At 18.1% G+C, this 15,864-nt stretch overlaps 5 protein-coding genes across 5 annotated transcripts; 3 read left to right on the top strand and 2 right to left on the bottom strand.

Moving 5' to 3' along the window:
* Positions 1–845: 845 nt before the first annotated feature.
* PRSY57_0709400 (hypothetical protein) lies at positions 846–3,812 on the bottom strand (the record flags this gene model as incomplete). Its single annotated transcript, XM_012906755.2, has 1 exon — positions 846–3,812. The coding sequence occupies one exon, from the start codon at positions 3,810–3,812 to the stop codon at positions 846–848; it is 2,967 nt and encodes a 988-aa protein (XP_012762209.2).
* A 2,052-nt stretch (positions 3,813–5,864) lies between these two features.
* On the top strand, positions 5,865–6,578 carry PRSY57_0709300 (putative membrane protein; the record flags this gene model as incomplete). The annotated part of the gene is made up of 1 exon (XM_012906754.1): positions 5,865–6,578. One exon carries the CDS (start codon positions 5,865–5,867, stop codon positions 6,576–6,578), a length of 714 nt encoding a protein of 237 aa, XP_012762208.1.
* Positions 6,579–8,137: 1,559 nt separating this feature from the next.
* On the top strand, positions 8,138–11,800 carry PRSY57_0709200 (AAA family ATPase, CDC48 subfamily; the record flags this gene model as incomplete). Its single annotated transcript, XM_012906753.2, has 1 exon — positions 8,138–11,800. One exon carries the CDS (start codon positions 8,138–8,140, stop codon positions 11,798–11,800), a length of 3,663 nt encoding a protein of 1,220 aa, XP_012762207.2.
* A 1,264-nt stretch (positions 11,801–13,064) lies between these two features.
* On the bottom strand, positions 13,065–14,264 carry PRSY57_0709100 (50S ribosomal protein L1, mitochondrial, putative; the record flags this gene model as incomplete). Its single annotated transcript, XM_012906752.2, has 1 exon — positions 13,065–14,264. One exon carries the CDS (start codon positions 14,262–14,264, stop codon positions 13,065–13,067), a length of 1,200 nt encoding a protein of 399 aa, XP_012762206.2.
* A 660-nt stretch (positions 14,265–14,924) lies between these two features.
* Positions 14,925–15,864, top strand: PRSY57_0709000 (hypothetical protein; the record flags this gene model as incomplete). Its single annotated transcript, XM_012906751.2, has 1 exon — positions 14,925–15,864. A coding segment is annotated over one exon (940 nt), but the record flags the coding sequence as incomplete, so codon positions are not given.

The following is a 15,864-nucleotide window of genomic DNA, read 5'->3' as shown; positions in this document are numbered from 1 at the left end:
AAAAATAAACAAAAAGAAAATAAAAGAAAAGAATAAGAAACGAAAAAAAAAAAAAAAAAAAAAATTATAAATATAGAAAAAAATAAAATTAATCATAAAAATGAATATATTTTTAATATTATACAATAAGTTTATTAATTTCTTTTATAAATAATATATGTTGTATATATAATATATATTGTATACATTATTTATAATGCTAATGTTCATATAAGTTATTAATATTTAAAAATAAACGAAGCATTTTTTTAACATATATAATTAAATATATATATAATTTTTTTTTTTTTTTTCCTAATGTAGGATATTTATTGTTATAAAAATTATAGAAAAAAGTAAAATTAATTTAGTATGTTTATTTTTAACATATGATAAATAAATTTAAAAAAAAAATAATAATAATAATAATAATAAAAGAAACAAAAACAAATAATAAAATATACAATATGTTATTATATAATATATATAATATAATTCATATATGTTTTCTTATTTAAGGAGCTTTAAAAAAAAAAAAAATTTAATTGTACGATTATATTTTAATATAATTGTTCTTAATTTTTATTAACTTAAAAAAAAATAATAATAAAATGAAATAAAATAAGTTTTTAATTTATAAAACACAAAAAAAAAAAAAAAAGAAAGAACACATATATTATATATATATATATATTATATGTATATTTTTTTATTTTTATTGATTATTCATGAATGTATATATTATGGTACGTATAAAAAAAAAATTAATAAACACATTAAGAGAAAAATATTATATATATATATATATTTATTTATTTATTTACTTATTTTTTTTTTTTTTGGGAGGGGTCCTTTTATTTAACTTTTTACATTTTGCTTATCAACACCTGCTTTACATCATCGTGCTGAATTGAAAGGATGTCGATTAAATCCTCATGAATATGTTTTTTGGGAAATTTTTTAAAAGACGTTTTTGAAACGTATGGAATAATTTTTAAAATAAGATTTGTGGCATCATTTTTTATAGTACTTCCATATTTTGAATTTTGAAGTATTAAAGACAAGCTGGTAATTATACATATTAATGTATTTTCATTAATTGAGTGTATTAATAAAAATTTTTGAATATCTATTTCTTGTAAGTCTTTATTATCTTGTTGATTTATTGAGTGTATATAATCATGTGTTTGTTTTAAAAAAATATATATTCTATTTATCATAGCTAATTTGAGTAGACACAAAGCTTCATTCAATTTTATATTAATATTTTTCATAATATTTTGTAATAAGAAAACACATGATCTTAATGGTACCATATTATTTTGTACAAAGAAAAGTAAATATTGAGAAAATGTTGATATTAATTTATTTTCTTCATTAAGTATTGGTAATATACCAATTGATAATTTATTAAAATGGTGACCATTAATTTGTATTTTATGATTGTGTTTTTCATTTTGTAAAATTTCAATAACTTTTTTATATGTATGAAAAATATAATTATCATTTGTTTTTATATATAAATTTGATAAAGACATTAGAATATCTAATAAATTATTTATATCTAAATCTTCATTTTTATTTGATATTAATTTATTTATATATTCATATACGTATTTAATTTTACGATGATTTTTACTAATATTAAAATAACTTATATTTAATAAAATATCACATATATATTTTATTTTCTCATTATTCGTATGATCACATGTTGTATCAAATTTATCTATATATATATCTTTTGATGGTGATATATATATATAATCTTTATTCATATTTATATCATAATTTGTATCATTTGTTATACATATATCATCTTTCATTTTATTATGATTTCTATTTATCTTTTCTATATCTACCATATTATTTGAAAGCGTTTCATTATTTTTATTAACACTTTGTAAATAAATTTTTTCTTTTAATATTTCTTTATCAACATAATTTGTTATATATTGTACACACATGGAAAAAAACAAATTCATATTATTCTTTAAATTATTTAAATGAGAAAACTGTTTCATATTTTCTACAAATCCATATATACCATATGTAATACTTCTTAGTTCTTTTATATTTAATTGATACACACGTTCATTTAATAATTGAAGAAATAAATTACTTCCTTCGATATATTCTGCATTATTTTTTTCATTCACTTGTATATTTTTATCGTGGTCACCTTTGTCTATTTGGGTATTACTAAAATGGTTTACATTATTTATATTTTGTGTATCTTTTACATTTTTTACATTTTGCATATTTTTTACATTTTCTATATTTTCTAGGTTAGTATTAAATAAATTGGTAACTCCATGAAATTCATTATGATCAATATTGTGATTAATATTTTCTTTTTGATGATTTATATTCTTTTCAAATTTTAGAGCATGACATTTTCTCAAAAACCTAATGAACTTTTTTGTATCAAAATGTGTAATATTTTTTAAGACAATTTCACAAATATGAGTATAAATAAAAATGTCTTTTATTTCTAGCCATTTAAGGATACTAACTGAAGCTATTACATTATCCATATTAATTTCATTTATTTTGTTTAAAAATATTAATTTACAATTATTTTTGAAGTTTTTTAAATCTATATCTTTCATATTATTATATGAAGAAAAATCTTCACATTTTTTTATATTATTATAAATAGGGTTCATCCATTTCTGAGATAAGTCATTTTTATTTTCATTTATATGAAAATTATTATGTTGATTGTCTAAAGTTTGTATATTATTTTTATGTATTATATGATTTGTTTGTTTTATATTACCTTTTTCTATTTTATTAATATAAGTTAAATGATTATCACGATGATAAGTATCATCCATATGTTGATTTATAATATTATTATTATTATTATTATCAATATTATTATTATTATCATTATTATTATTATTATTCATGTTGATGTCACTTTGTACCGTTTCAGGTTTATTCATGTAATTATTTAAATGTAGAGGTATATTATTTTCCTCCTCTTTGATCATATTAATATATACAGGTACATTTTGAAAAAAACTATTCATATTAGTCATATTTAAAATTTGATTTTTTAAATAGTTTACAATTTTATTATTCATCCAAACAATTGATTCATCATAGGTTAATTTTTTCAAAGTACAATCCTTTTTTATTTTAATAGAAGTATTACATATATCATGCAAAATATTTATATTTAATTTATATAATGATTTTGATATAAGAAATTTATTTATCATTTTAATAATTTCTAGAGGGTAATCATTTATAGTATAAGAACAACATTTTAAAAATGTAATTAATTGAATATTATTTAATTTTATTATATTATCACATATATATGAATACATCTTACAAATATGTTGTCCTTTAATTAATGCGTGTGAAAAAGATGATTTATTTTGTTCATATACCTTTTCTAATACTTTTAAAATTTGATCAATACTTATATTTTTATAAATATAACTTAAATGTATAAGTATAGATACATATATATTTTTATTTTCATAAAAATTATATTTTAAAACAAAATTAACAAAATCTTGATCTTTCATTAAATAAATATTAAAATAATAAAAATCATTTATTTTCAAATATTTTTTTTCCATTACATTACATGTTTTTTTTTCTACATTATCATTATCTTTATTATTTATCATATTTAATAACTTATCATTATTCACACATTTTAAATTAGTTGTATAATTATAACTTGCTCCTTTCCATTTATTAAAACGTAACAAGAAAAGAAGTGTATCTCTTTTTTTTTCGCACTTACTTATAATTACATTTTTATTTAATTTAACAATATATAAGAGTAGTTTTTTATTAAGTTTTATCATTTTTTTTTTTTGTTCCTTTTTTTTTTTTTTTTTAATATATTTAAAGATAAAGGACAGAAATCTTACATAAATTGAAATAATATAATTATATTTTCTTTATATACATTTTTAAATAACATATATAAAAAATATATCTAAGCTTAGTTAACACATAATTATTATAATAACAGCAATATTTTTTTTTATACCATTTTTTAAATATTAAAACAAAAATTAAAATAAATTAAAATAAAATATAATAAAATGAAATAATATAATATAATATACTTAAATAAAAATTATATATATAATATATTATATTTTTTTTTCTATAAGTATTTTTATTATGTACAACAAAAATTATATATTAAAAAGTACAAGTTAATAATATATAATTCTTAAATATATATATATATATATATATATATATAATATATATATTATATATATTATGTATAATAAAATAATAATATATTATTCATATATATATTAATATATTAATATATTAACCATGCATAATTTTTTTTGATATATATTATATTTATATATACATTATATAATATAATTATTTATATGCACTGAATATATATTTTTTATATGTTCAGTATTTTTTATATTTTTGTATACCCAAAAAAAATATATTCTTTTTTATTATATTATTTATTATATATATTATAAATATTTTGTATGAATAAATATATTTTTTTTTTTTTTTTTTTTTTGGTTCTTAATTTTTTTAAAAGCGTACATTTAAAAAAAAAAAATATATATAATATATGCATGAAACTTATATTTATATAATATTATTATATATATATATATATATATTTATTTTTATATTATTTAATTTTTTATTTATTTATTATATTTTTTTTTTTTTTTACTTTTTAAGTATATTCTTCCGTTCTTTTTCTTTTTTCTTTTTTTATTATTATGTTTTTATATTTTTATATATTTTATATATATTACATATTCCATTGCATATAAAATAATAATGAATGAACCTACGACGACTATTTTATAATATTTTGGCTAATGTTTTTTTTTAATTATATTTTTATTCATAATTTTTATTATTTGATTTTTTTTTTTTTTATAATATATATATGTATTCTTTTATATATAATATGTACATGTATATAAAATAATATAATTAGAATTCATTTTAATATTCATAAGAAATATTAAATAATTATATATATATATTTATATATATTATATATATATTTATGTATGTAAATATTAAATACTTACCACATAATTATATATATTAATAAAGTATGATCCAAAAAAAAAATATAAATATATATATATATATATATATATATATATATATATATAATATATATATATGTTTTTATATATATTATATTATAATATCTATTCGTTTTTTTCTTCTTTTTTTTCATTTGTATTATTTAATAAATAAGAATAGAAATATATAATCATATAATATTGTTATTTAGGTAACATTATATTATATATATTTAGGAATATATATGTATTATGTAGGACATGCCGTTATTACATGCTATAGGATATGAATTAGTTTTTGTAATATTTATAGAATATAATATATAGCTTAATATATATATTTATGTATATGAGCTTATCATAAAAGTAATATATAATATATATATATATATATATATTTAATTTGTTACATGTTTATTTTCATAACTTTTATAAGTTTTTTATTTTATAAATAAGGAATTAAATAAAAGAACAGTCTTTTTAGCAACATCATATGTTAAGTATATACAAATATATTTTTTTATGTTTTTATATTATAAGTATATAATATATATATATATATATGTAATTTTTTTCTTCGTCTATTTTTTTTTTTTTTTTTTTCTATGGAAGGATTTTTAGTTATTTAATTTTTTGATATATTTTTTTTTGTTATTTTTTTTTTCTTCTTTTTTCTTTTCACATTATATATATATATATATATATATGTTTATATTTTATTTATTGTAATCTATATATTTGTTAAATTTTACATTTTCTTTTTATATTTTTGTTATATTGTGTACATTTTGTTATTTTTTTATTTATATAAATATAAAAATGAAAGATTATAAAAGTAGTAGTAGTAATACTTGTGGTTATAATCCTAGGAATACGAATATGTACGATAAAAATTATGTTGGAAATAATAATACTACTGATACGAATACGAGTGACAATAATACGAATGATAATAATATTAGTGATAGTAATACAAGTGAAAATAATACGAATGATGTTAATGTAAATTCTAATAATATAAGCGATATAAAAAAAGGAAAAGAGTACAACATAATAAGTAATGAAAATAATAAAAAGAATAATAATATATTATTTGGGAATAAAATGAATTGTAAATATGTAAGTTACGAATGTGAACATATATTATTTTTATCATCTTTTCAATTATCATTTTCATTTATATTTTCAATGTATTGCAAGTTTTATTATTTATCAATAATAAATATGGGTTTATTTGTAACCTCTATATTACATTGGAGAAAACCAGAATTAGGGTTAAGAAGAAATATTGACATAGCTATGATGCTGTGTAGTATAATAACACACATAATATATTCGTTTTATATAAATTCATTATGTGTATTCATTTGTTTTTGTTCGTCTATACTTGTAGCTAGCTTTTATTTTATAGGAAAAAAATTTAGTTACAATTCATACAGTACTTTATATCATTTGTCTATACATACTATTGGTAATTTATCAGCTATTACCATATATTATATTTCAAAAAAAAAATTTATCAATAATTCATAAAAAATAAAATAAAATATATGTAATCATAGAACAATAATCCGAAAATATACATATATATATATATATATATATATCAAGGTTATGAAGATAATATGACATTAAAAATTATTGTAAATATTAATGAATATAAGAAAATATTACACATAACAGAAATATACATATATAAATATATACACACATATATATATATGTATATAATATTATACATTTATATATGTCATCCACCTGATATATATATATATATATATTTTTTTTTTTTTTTAACTTGTTTTTATTTTTTTGTTACGTTCATTAATAAGATTTCATTATTATTATGTAAAAATAATATTAATATATATATATATATATATATTTATTTATTTATTTATAGTTTTTGAAATATTTTCATTTTTTTTTTTTTTTTATATTATTATTTTATCATCCATTTTTGTTACCTTCCTTTTTTTTTTGAAAACTTCAAATCTGGTAGTATTCAAAAATATATTTAAACTATAATAATTTACACAACAAATAAAAGTATAATAAAAGTTATTAATTCAATCTTAATGTTGAACCAAGTTATTTTCATAATTTCCTATCCCCTGCAATTAAGAGAACATATAAAAGAACTATTATATATATATATATATATATATATATATATATATATATATATATAGATATAATATTTTAACATGTTAAAAAGAAACCAAAAAACATGTTTTTTTAATTGGACTCTGCCTCTTATTTTTATATATTATATTATTTTTTATATTATTACTTTTTTTTTTTTTTTCCTTTAGAATATAATGAGGAAGCAAAAAGTGTTAATTTAAAATACTTACATTTATTTTATGAAATAAATAGAATAAAATTTTATTAAATATTTATAATACTACTTATAATAAATAATATCTCCATTAATATATATATTTATATATATATATATTTTATATTGTGTATAGATTTTCGGATAAAAAAAAAAAAAAATTTTAAGCTTAAAATTAAAAATTAAAATTGATATTACTCAATTATTTATATATATATATATATATATATATATATATATAATTATACCTATATGCATAAAAAATATATATATTTTTTTATATAATAAAATTATGTTTTACTTGTTAATTTTTTTTTTCTTTTTTTAAATTACATAATATATATATATATATATATATATTTGTATATAATAAAATATTTTAAATATGTGTATTTATATATATATATATATTTTTTTAATACCTGATGCTTACACTTAATAATAAATTCAATTGAAATAGTCCTTTTTAATATATAGAATTATTAAACAAAATAAAAAAAAAAGAAAAAAAAAAAAATGCTCTAAATAATTTGGGAAATAGAATATATAAAAGTATTTATATATTTACCATATTTAGAGAATCAATCAATAAAAAAAAAAAATATATAAAAAACATAATAATATATAATTATATATGTATATATACAAACAAACATATATATTATAATATATTATTATTTATATCTTATTTTGAAAAAAAAAAAAAAAAAAAAAAAAATCAAGGAAAGCAAAAAAATGTAAAAATAAAAGAATGAAAGTAAGAAAAATGCATTATCCCCTTTTTTCTTTTACAGAATATTTATCATGTTATATTATACTTTATTTTTTTGTTTTTCTTCCAAATTATTCATATGCTATTAACATAAATAATTATCATAATAACAACAATTTGTGGAATATAAATAATAAATGGAATAATCAACAATCAAATCATTTTGCTAATAATAGAATTGGACATTTTCTTTGGGGGTCGAAAATAAGGAAAAATCCTTTGGCCTCAATCAGTACGTCCATAACAACCAATAAGCTAGAGAACCAAAAAAAAAAAACAAATAAAAATGAAAGTTACAGTAATGTAAATGATAAATATGAGCACAATAATAATACAGCACATTTTATACAAATTAATTATAAAAATGATCAATCAAATGATACTTTAAGTACTCATAAGAACAATAATGAAATGACTGTTGAAAAAAAGCCAAATAATTTGGCCTCTGGTGAAGGAAAAAAGGAGATACATAATACAACCCAAAAGGTATTGGAAAAAGTGGATTATTTTAAAGAAAGAGAAAAAATAACAAATAGTTATAATAATAATAATAATAAGGTTATCGTTACACATGATAATAAAAATCATACGAATTATATTAATAAAGTGGAAAATAAACAAAGTGATGATAAAATAAAAAATTTAAATAACAAATATGTAAAAAAATTCAAATCACACATTTTACAAAATGATATATTAGGAACTATATCTACTATGTTTTGGTCAGGTAAAAAAAATAATAATGCGAATGTAAAAAAAGGAATAAAAAATGTTCCTATGGATGAAAAGCGTTATTCTCCGAATGACCACGATAATAATAGTAATAATAATAATGATAATAATAATAATAATAATAATAATAATAATGGTGGGAAAAATAATTCTTATTATAATGAAAAAACACAAAAAGGTGTTAACGATAAAGAAACCAATTTTCTTCTTAAAGCATTGGACAGTGGAAAATTTCCTACATACTGTCTTGTAGAAAATATTGATGAAAACCTAGACAATTTTGATATATATATGAGTAAAGAAAAGATGGATGAATTAAATATCAATGATGGTGCTACTGTTTTATTAAAAGGGAAAAAAAAAAGAGAAATGCTTGGTATTGCTAGATTAGATAGAAGTTTAAAAAAACATTATGTTGTTATATCTTTTGCTATGAAAAAAAACTTAAGACTTATGCATAATGATATAATAAAAATCCATCCTTTTATGAATGCTAAGAGAATACGTAATGTCGTCTTAAGCCCATTTAGTGATACCATACCTAATTTAAGTAGAGAAGAATTAGAAAAAGCTGTCATACATCCATATTTAAAGAATAGTTATAAACCATTACGTGTGAACAGTAATATATATATATATTATAAAAATAATAAAATCGAATTTAAAGTATTAAAAATTATATCAGAAGAAAGTGAAAATGAAGAATTTGGTTGTATAGGAGAACATTCTCAATTGACCTTAGCAGAAGAATATTTAAAGAGAGAAGATTATGAAGAAAATAATGATGATATTACTTATGAAGATTTAGGAGGTATGAAAAAACAGTTAAACAAAATTAGAGAATTAATTGAATTGCCATTAAAATATCCGGAAATTTTTATGAGTATAGGAATATCAGCACCTAAAGGTGTATTAATGCATGGTATACCAGGTACAGGGAAAACATCTATTGCTAAAGCTATAGCTAATGAAAGTAATGCATATTGTTATATTATTAATGGTCCCGAAATTATGTCAAAACATATTGGAGAATCAGAACAAAAACTAAGAAAAATTTTCAAAAAAGCAAGTGAAAAAACACCATGTATTATTTTTATTGATGAAATTGATTCAATTGCTAATAAAAGAAGTAAAAGTAATAATGAACTAGAAAAAAGGGTTGTATCCCAATTATTAACTTTAATGGATGGTTTAAAAAAAAACAATAATGTATTAGTCTTAGCTGCGACGAATAGACCTAATTCAATTGACCCCGCTTTAAGAAGATTTGGAAGATTTGATAGAGAAATAGAAATACCCGTACCTGATGAACAAGGAAGATATGAAATTTTATTAACGAAAACAAAGAAAATGAAATTAGATCCTGATGTTAATTTAAGAAAAATAGCAAAAGAATGTCATGGGTATGTAGGAGCAGATTTAGCTCAATTATGTTTTGAAGCTGCTATTCAATGTATTAAAGAACATATTCATTTTCTAGATTTAGATGAAGAAGATTTTATTGAATTCATGAAAATTAGTGTAGATGAAGATAAAAAAAATATGGGTAATGAACCTTATGGTAGTTCACATACAAACAATTCAAATTATATAAATCAACTCACAGAAAGTAGTAACAAGTTATCATACACTAATATGTTCCCACTAAATAGAAAAAATACCTTGTTACAAAATGACAAAAATGAAATGAATAAAGATTCCAGTTATGATAAAAAAACAGATGCGTTAGATAATTATAAAAGTGATTCTACAATAGATATGGAGAAAAAAAAAAACAAAAAAAAAAGTAATTTTTTCTTTAGTAATGATGATGAAGAAACAAAAAATAAAAATAAAACAAATGTGAACCAGAAAAAAAAAAAAAATCCAAATGATAAATTAGATAAAAATGAAAGAAGAATACCAGCATATATATTAAATAAATTAACAATTAAAGCTAAACATTTCCAACATGCTTTAAATATATGTAATCCTAGTTCTTTAAGAGAAAGGCAAGTACAAATACCAACCGTTACATGGAATGATATTGGTGGTATGAATGAAGTCAAAGAACAGTTGAAAGAAACCATTTTATATCCATTAGAATATAAGCATTTATATAATAAATTTAATTCTAATTATAATAAAGGAATATTATTATATGGTCCTCCAGGTTGTGGAAAAACATTATTAGCTAAAGCAATTGCAAATGAATGCAAAGCCAATTTTATATCTGTAAAAGGACCTGAATTATTAACTATGTGGTTTGGTGAGTCAGAAGCAAATGTTCGAGATTTATTTGATAAAGCTAGAGCAGCTTCTCCATGTATAATATTTTTTGACGAAATAGATTCTTTAGCAAAAGAAAGAAATAGTAATACTAATAATGATGCAAGTGATAGAGTAATCAATCAAATATTAACCGAAATTGATGGTATTAATGAAAAGAAAACAATCTTTATTATAGCGGCAACTAATAGACCAGATATATTAGATAAAGCTTTAACGAGACCCGGAAGATTAGATAAATTAATTTATATATCTTTACCTGACTTAAAAAGTAGATATAGTATATTTAAAGCTATACTTAAGAATACTCCTCTAAATGAAGATGTTGATATTCATGATATGGCAAAACGAACAGAGGGCTTTTCTGGAGCTGATATTACAAATCTTTGTCAAAGTGCTGTAAATGAAGCTATTAAAGAAACTATACATCTACTTAATATAAGAAAAAAAGAACAAGAAGAACAAAGAAAAAAAAATAAAAACAGTTTTAAAATTGATGATTCAGATACATATGATCCAGTACCTACCCTATCCAAAAAGCATTTCGATTTGGCTTTCAAAAATGCACGTATATCAATTCAGCCAGAGGATGTATTAAAATATGAGAAATTTAAGGAAAAGTTATCTTTACAAGATTTTTAACTTGAAAAAATTTTTAACTAGGTATGAAACAAAAAATTGATATATATGTATATGTGATATGATATGATATGATATATGATAATTATTTTAATATTATAAAGACAAAATATCCATATAAATTAAAATAAATTATTATTTATATATGTATTTCTTTTTAAACACCTGAGTCATTTACTGTTACTTCCAAGACCTTATAATTATTTTGTCCAAAGTCATTATTTATTTATTTATTTTTTTTATTATTATTTTTTTTTTTTTTTGGTTTTTGTTATGCAGGAAGATAATATGTTAAATAAGTTCCTTTTTTAATATTGACAGGATATATAATATATATATATATATATAGTTATTTTAAAGGCTTATATAATATATGAAGTGTATTTTTATATGAAAAGAAGAATTTCTAGATTGAAGAGTAGAAAATAAAAATAAAAGATTATGAATTTATTAAAATAAGATGTTATTATTAAAAGTCCTATTGTAAGGTGTATATATATATATATATATATATATATATATATATATATATATATATATATATATGCCTTATTTATTTATTTATTATTTTTTTTTGAAATAAAAGTAGACAATCTATATACATATACATATATATATATGTATATATATACATTATATAATTAAATAATTCATTATTGTCCCTTAATTTTTGTCTTATTGACAAATAATTATATATGTTCATAAAATAAATTAAGTGTAAATAAATATATTCTACACTGTTTTAATTATTTTGAAACTTTCATATAACTATTATTTTATTAATGTTTTTTATACATGATTATTTTATTTTATTTTATTTTATTTTACTTTTTTTTTTTTTTTTTTTTTTTTTTTTCATTGTATACTGTTTTATATAATAGACATAAATATAATATGTATGTTATATATTACAACATATTTATGTTTTTATTAATATTTTTTGATATTTGTGAATTTTTTTTTTTTTTTTTTTAAATTAATTACTAATGTAATTAATATGTCATTTTTATGCATTTTACACTTTTGAATTTTTTTTTTTATTTTTCTCTCCTAATTTTTAAAACAAAAATAGATTTAATCATTTGGTTTAAGTTTTTATTTATTTTTTAATTTTTTATAAAAATAAATTGTTAAATGGAATAAAAAAAAATAAAAAGTATATAAATTAATATATATATATATATATATATATATGTATGTATATATGTACAAAGTAAAATGTCTGTACACAAACACATAGAAAATATGTTCATTTATTTATGATATATTAGTTAGAATAACCATCCGAATGTGGATGTAACAAATTTGATCGAAGGAATATTTTTGGATAATTAGCATAAGTTATATATCCTCCTAATATAAAAGATTGAGAAGAATCATCATTTTTATGAAATAGATTCATTTTTTCTTCAATATTTATTTTTTGTTTTTTATGTTTTGCAGTAATAGGTGGCCAAATAAATGATGTAGTTTTATTTTCTTTTTGCGTATGAGTAGAATGTATATTATTTTTTATAATTTCTGAAGTAAAACATTTCATATTTTCAAGTATATGATAAAAGTTCATATCTATAGGAGCTATTTGAACGTTAATATGTGCTATAGAATTTAAATCTATTTGTTGGAAATTATATATTTCATTATATAATTGGAAAGTAGCTAAATCAATAGGTTCACTTCTATATTCTATAGTATTACCACTTTTAATTTTTTTAATAGTTTCTTCTAAGTTATCTACTAATGTATCTGATTTAATATTGGGCATTAGTTTTTTAGGTCCTAAAATTTTGGCTATGCATAAAATTTTATTAATATTTTTAAAGTTGGTTATACATATATTAAAATCTAGCCATCCGTTTTTTATTTTGTTAATATATTCTAAACCAACATAGTCAGCTCCATATTTTTTTAAATTGTGATGTTCTTCATCAACTAAAACTAATATTTTTTTATTTTTATCCACACTATGCACTAGGTTACACATCCCTCTTAAGGATTCTCTTTTTATATCAATCTTTATAATTAAATTAAAATTTATTTTGGAATCATGATTTTTTAACATATTAAAATAATTACTATCATTTAAACTTAATAACAATTTTAATCCTTTCATAGGTGACAATGCTGGTAATAAATTAGAACGTAAAGAATAAGTAGAAGATACATAGTCTTTTTTTCTATTCATAAATTGTATATTATCACCTTGTGATAATTTATCTGATACTATATTATCGACATCTCTTTCTACTCTTTTTTCCGTATTAATTTCATTATCATCATCTTCTTTCTTTTTCTCATGTACTTCATTAAATCCTTTTTTTTTCTGTTTTTTTTTATTTATATCATAAAAAGGAATATATTTACGTCCTCTTTTTTGTATTAACCAAAACACTTTATTATTATTATGCTTCGAATTAGACTTTAGAAAAGACATTCCTGTTAAGGAAAAGAAAAAATTTCTCATCATCTGCTCACCATGGAAAAGACAATAAATACAAATGTGCTGTGAAGGAAATGTGAAAGATATATATTGTGTAAATAAATTATTCAAATAATGATAGGACAAAATGAATACCTTCTTCGGTTCTTATAATAATTAAAAAAAAAAAAAAATAATAAAAAATAAAAAATAAAAAATAAAAAATAAATAAATAAATAAATATATATATATGTTATGTTTCTTTTATGGGTTATATTTATTTTATATTTTACATACGTTACAATTTAATTATTTTTTCTTATTTTTTTTTTCTTTTATATTTTCATATTGTATTCTAATATAATATATAAAATATCATATATAAAAAAATAAAAATTACATTAAAATGAAGCTTATATAAATAGGAGCTTAATGTATGTTACCAATAAAAAATTGTATTCTTAAATTATATATATATGTACCCAATTAAAAAATATATATATATATATATAAATTACTATAATTTATCACATTTATTTTGTTTATATGATAAAATGGTATAAAATAAATATATATGTAATATATTTATTTTTATTCCCTTCCCTTTTTTTACTTTTTATTTTTTATTTTCTTATTTTCTTTTGAGCAGTATAATATATATTGTACGTTTTAATTGTTTATAAATGTGTATGTTTGTATATATATAACATGATTGTGTTCGACGAACTTTTTGAATTTCTCAGAGAAGTAGAAATAACATGTGATAATTTTAAAGAAGAGGAAGAAGAAAAAGAAAAGATTATATTATTTATAAATGAATTAAATTCTTATATTAACGACCTTTCCCTTTCGCTTAAGGGGAAGATAAATAACTCTGATGATCTTACTGATCATGACATTTTAAAAAAAATAATTTTTAAAAAAGAAGCTTTAGAAAAAGCAATAAAAAATGAAAAGGACAATTTTAAAAGAGATGCAAAAATAAAAGAAAAGGTAATTAATAATGAGGAGGGTGTAGTAAATGAACATACAAATAATATTAAGAATGACAATATGAATGATAAAAATTATGATAATGATGGAAAAGGTGATAATACATTCAATATTTGTAATGATAAAATGAATATGTCTTATAAGCATCATGATACAAATGATCTTACTTGTTATCCTAATAATAAAAGATCAATAGGAAGTAATGAAGAAATAAAAAATGAATATAATAACAATTTGATAAATGTTGAAAAGAAAGATGAACTTTCCATTACATGTAATGATAATATGATAAAACAAAATGTAGTGGATGAAAATATAACAAATGACTGTTCATACAACATAAATAATAAAAAAGATAATAACGAAAATGATATAAATAATACACACGATAAAAATAATAATAATAATAATAATAATAAAAATAATGATAATATTGAAATTTTAAAAGACGATATTATTAAAGAATGGGGTGAACAGATTGATGAATTTGATAACTTAATTTATGAACATACACTAGCTTATAAAAAAAAAGATTTCTTTAAAAAAATTGAGAAAAAAAAAAAAAAAAAAAATCTAGATTTCTCACAAGGAAATACGATTGATGAAGAATTATGCTTACTAGCTCAAGAAATGAAAGAAAATGTTTTGACATATA

The sequence above is a fragment of the Plasmodium reichenowi genome, chromosome 7 (genome assembly GCF_001601855.1).
Source record: "Plasmodium reichenowi strain SY57 chromosome 7, whole genome shotgun sequence".
Lineage (NCBI taxonomy): Eukaryota > Apicomplexa > Aconoidasida > Haemosporida > Plasmodiidae > Plasmodium > Plasmodium reichenowi.
The sequence above is the reverse complement of the archived record's forward strand: the minus strand, read 5'-3'. Positions and strand labels throughout refer to the sequence as shown.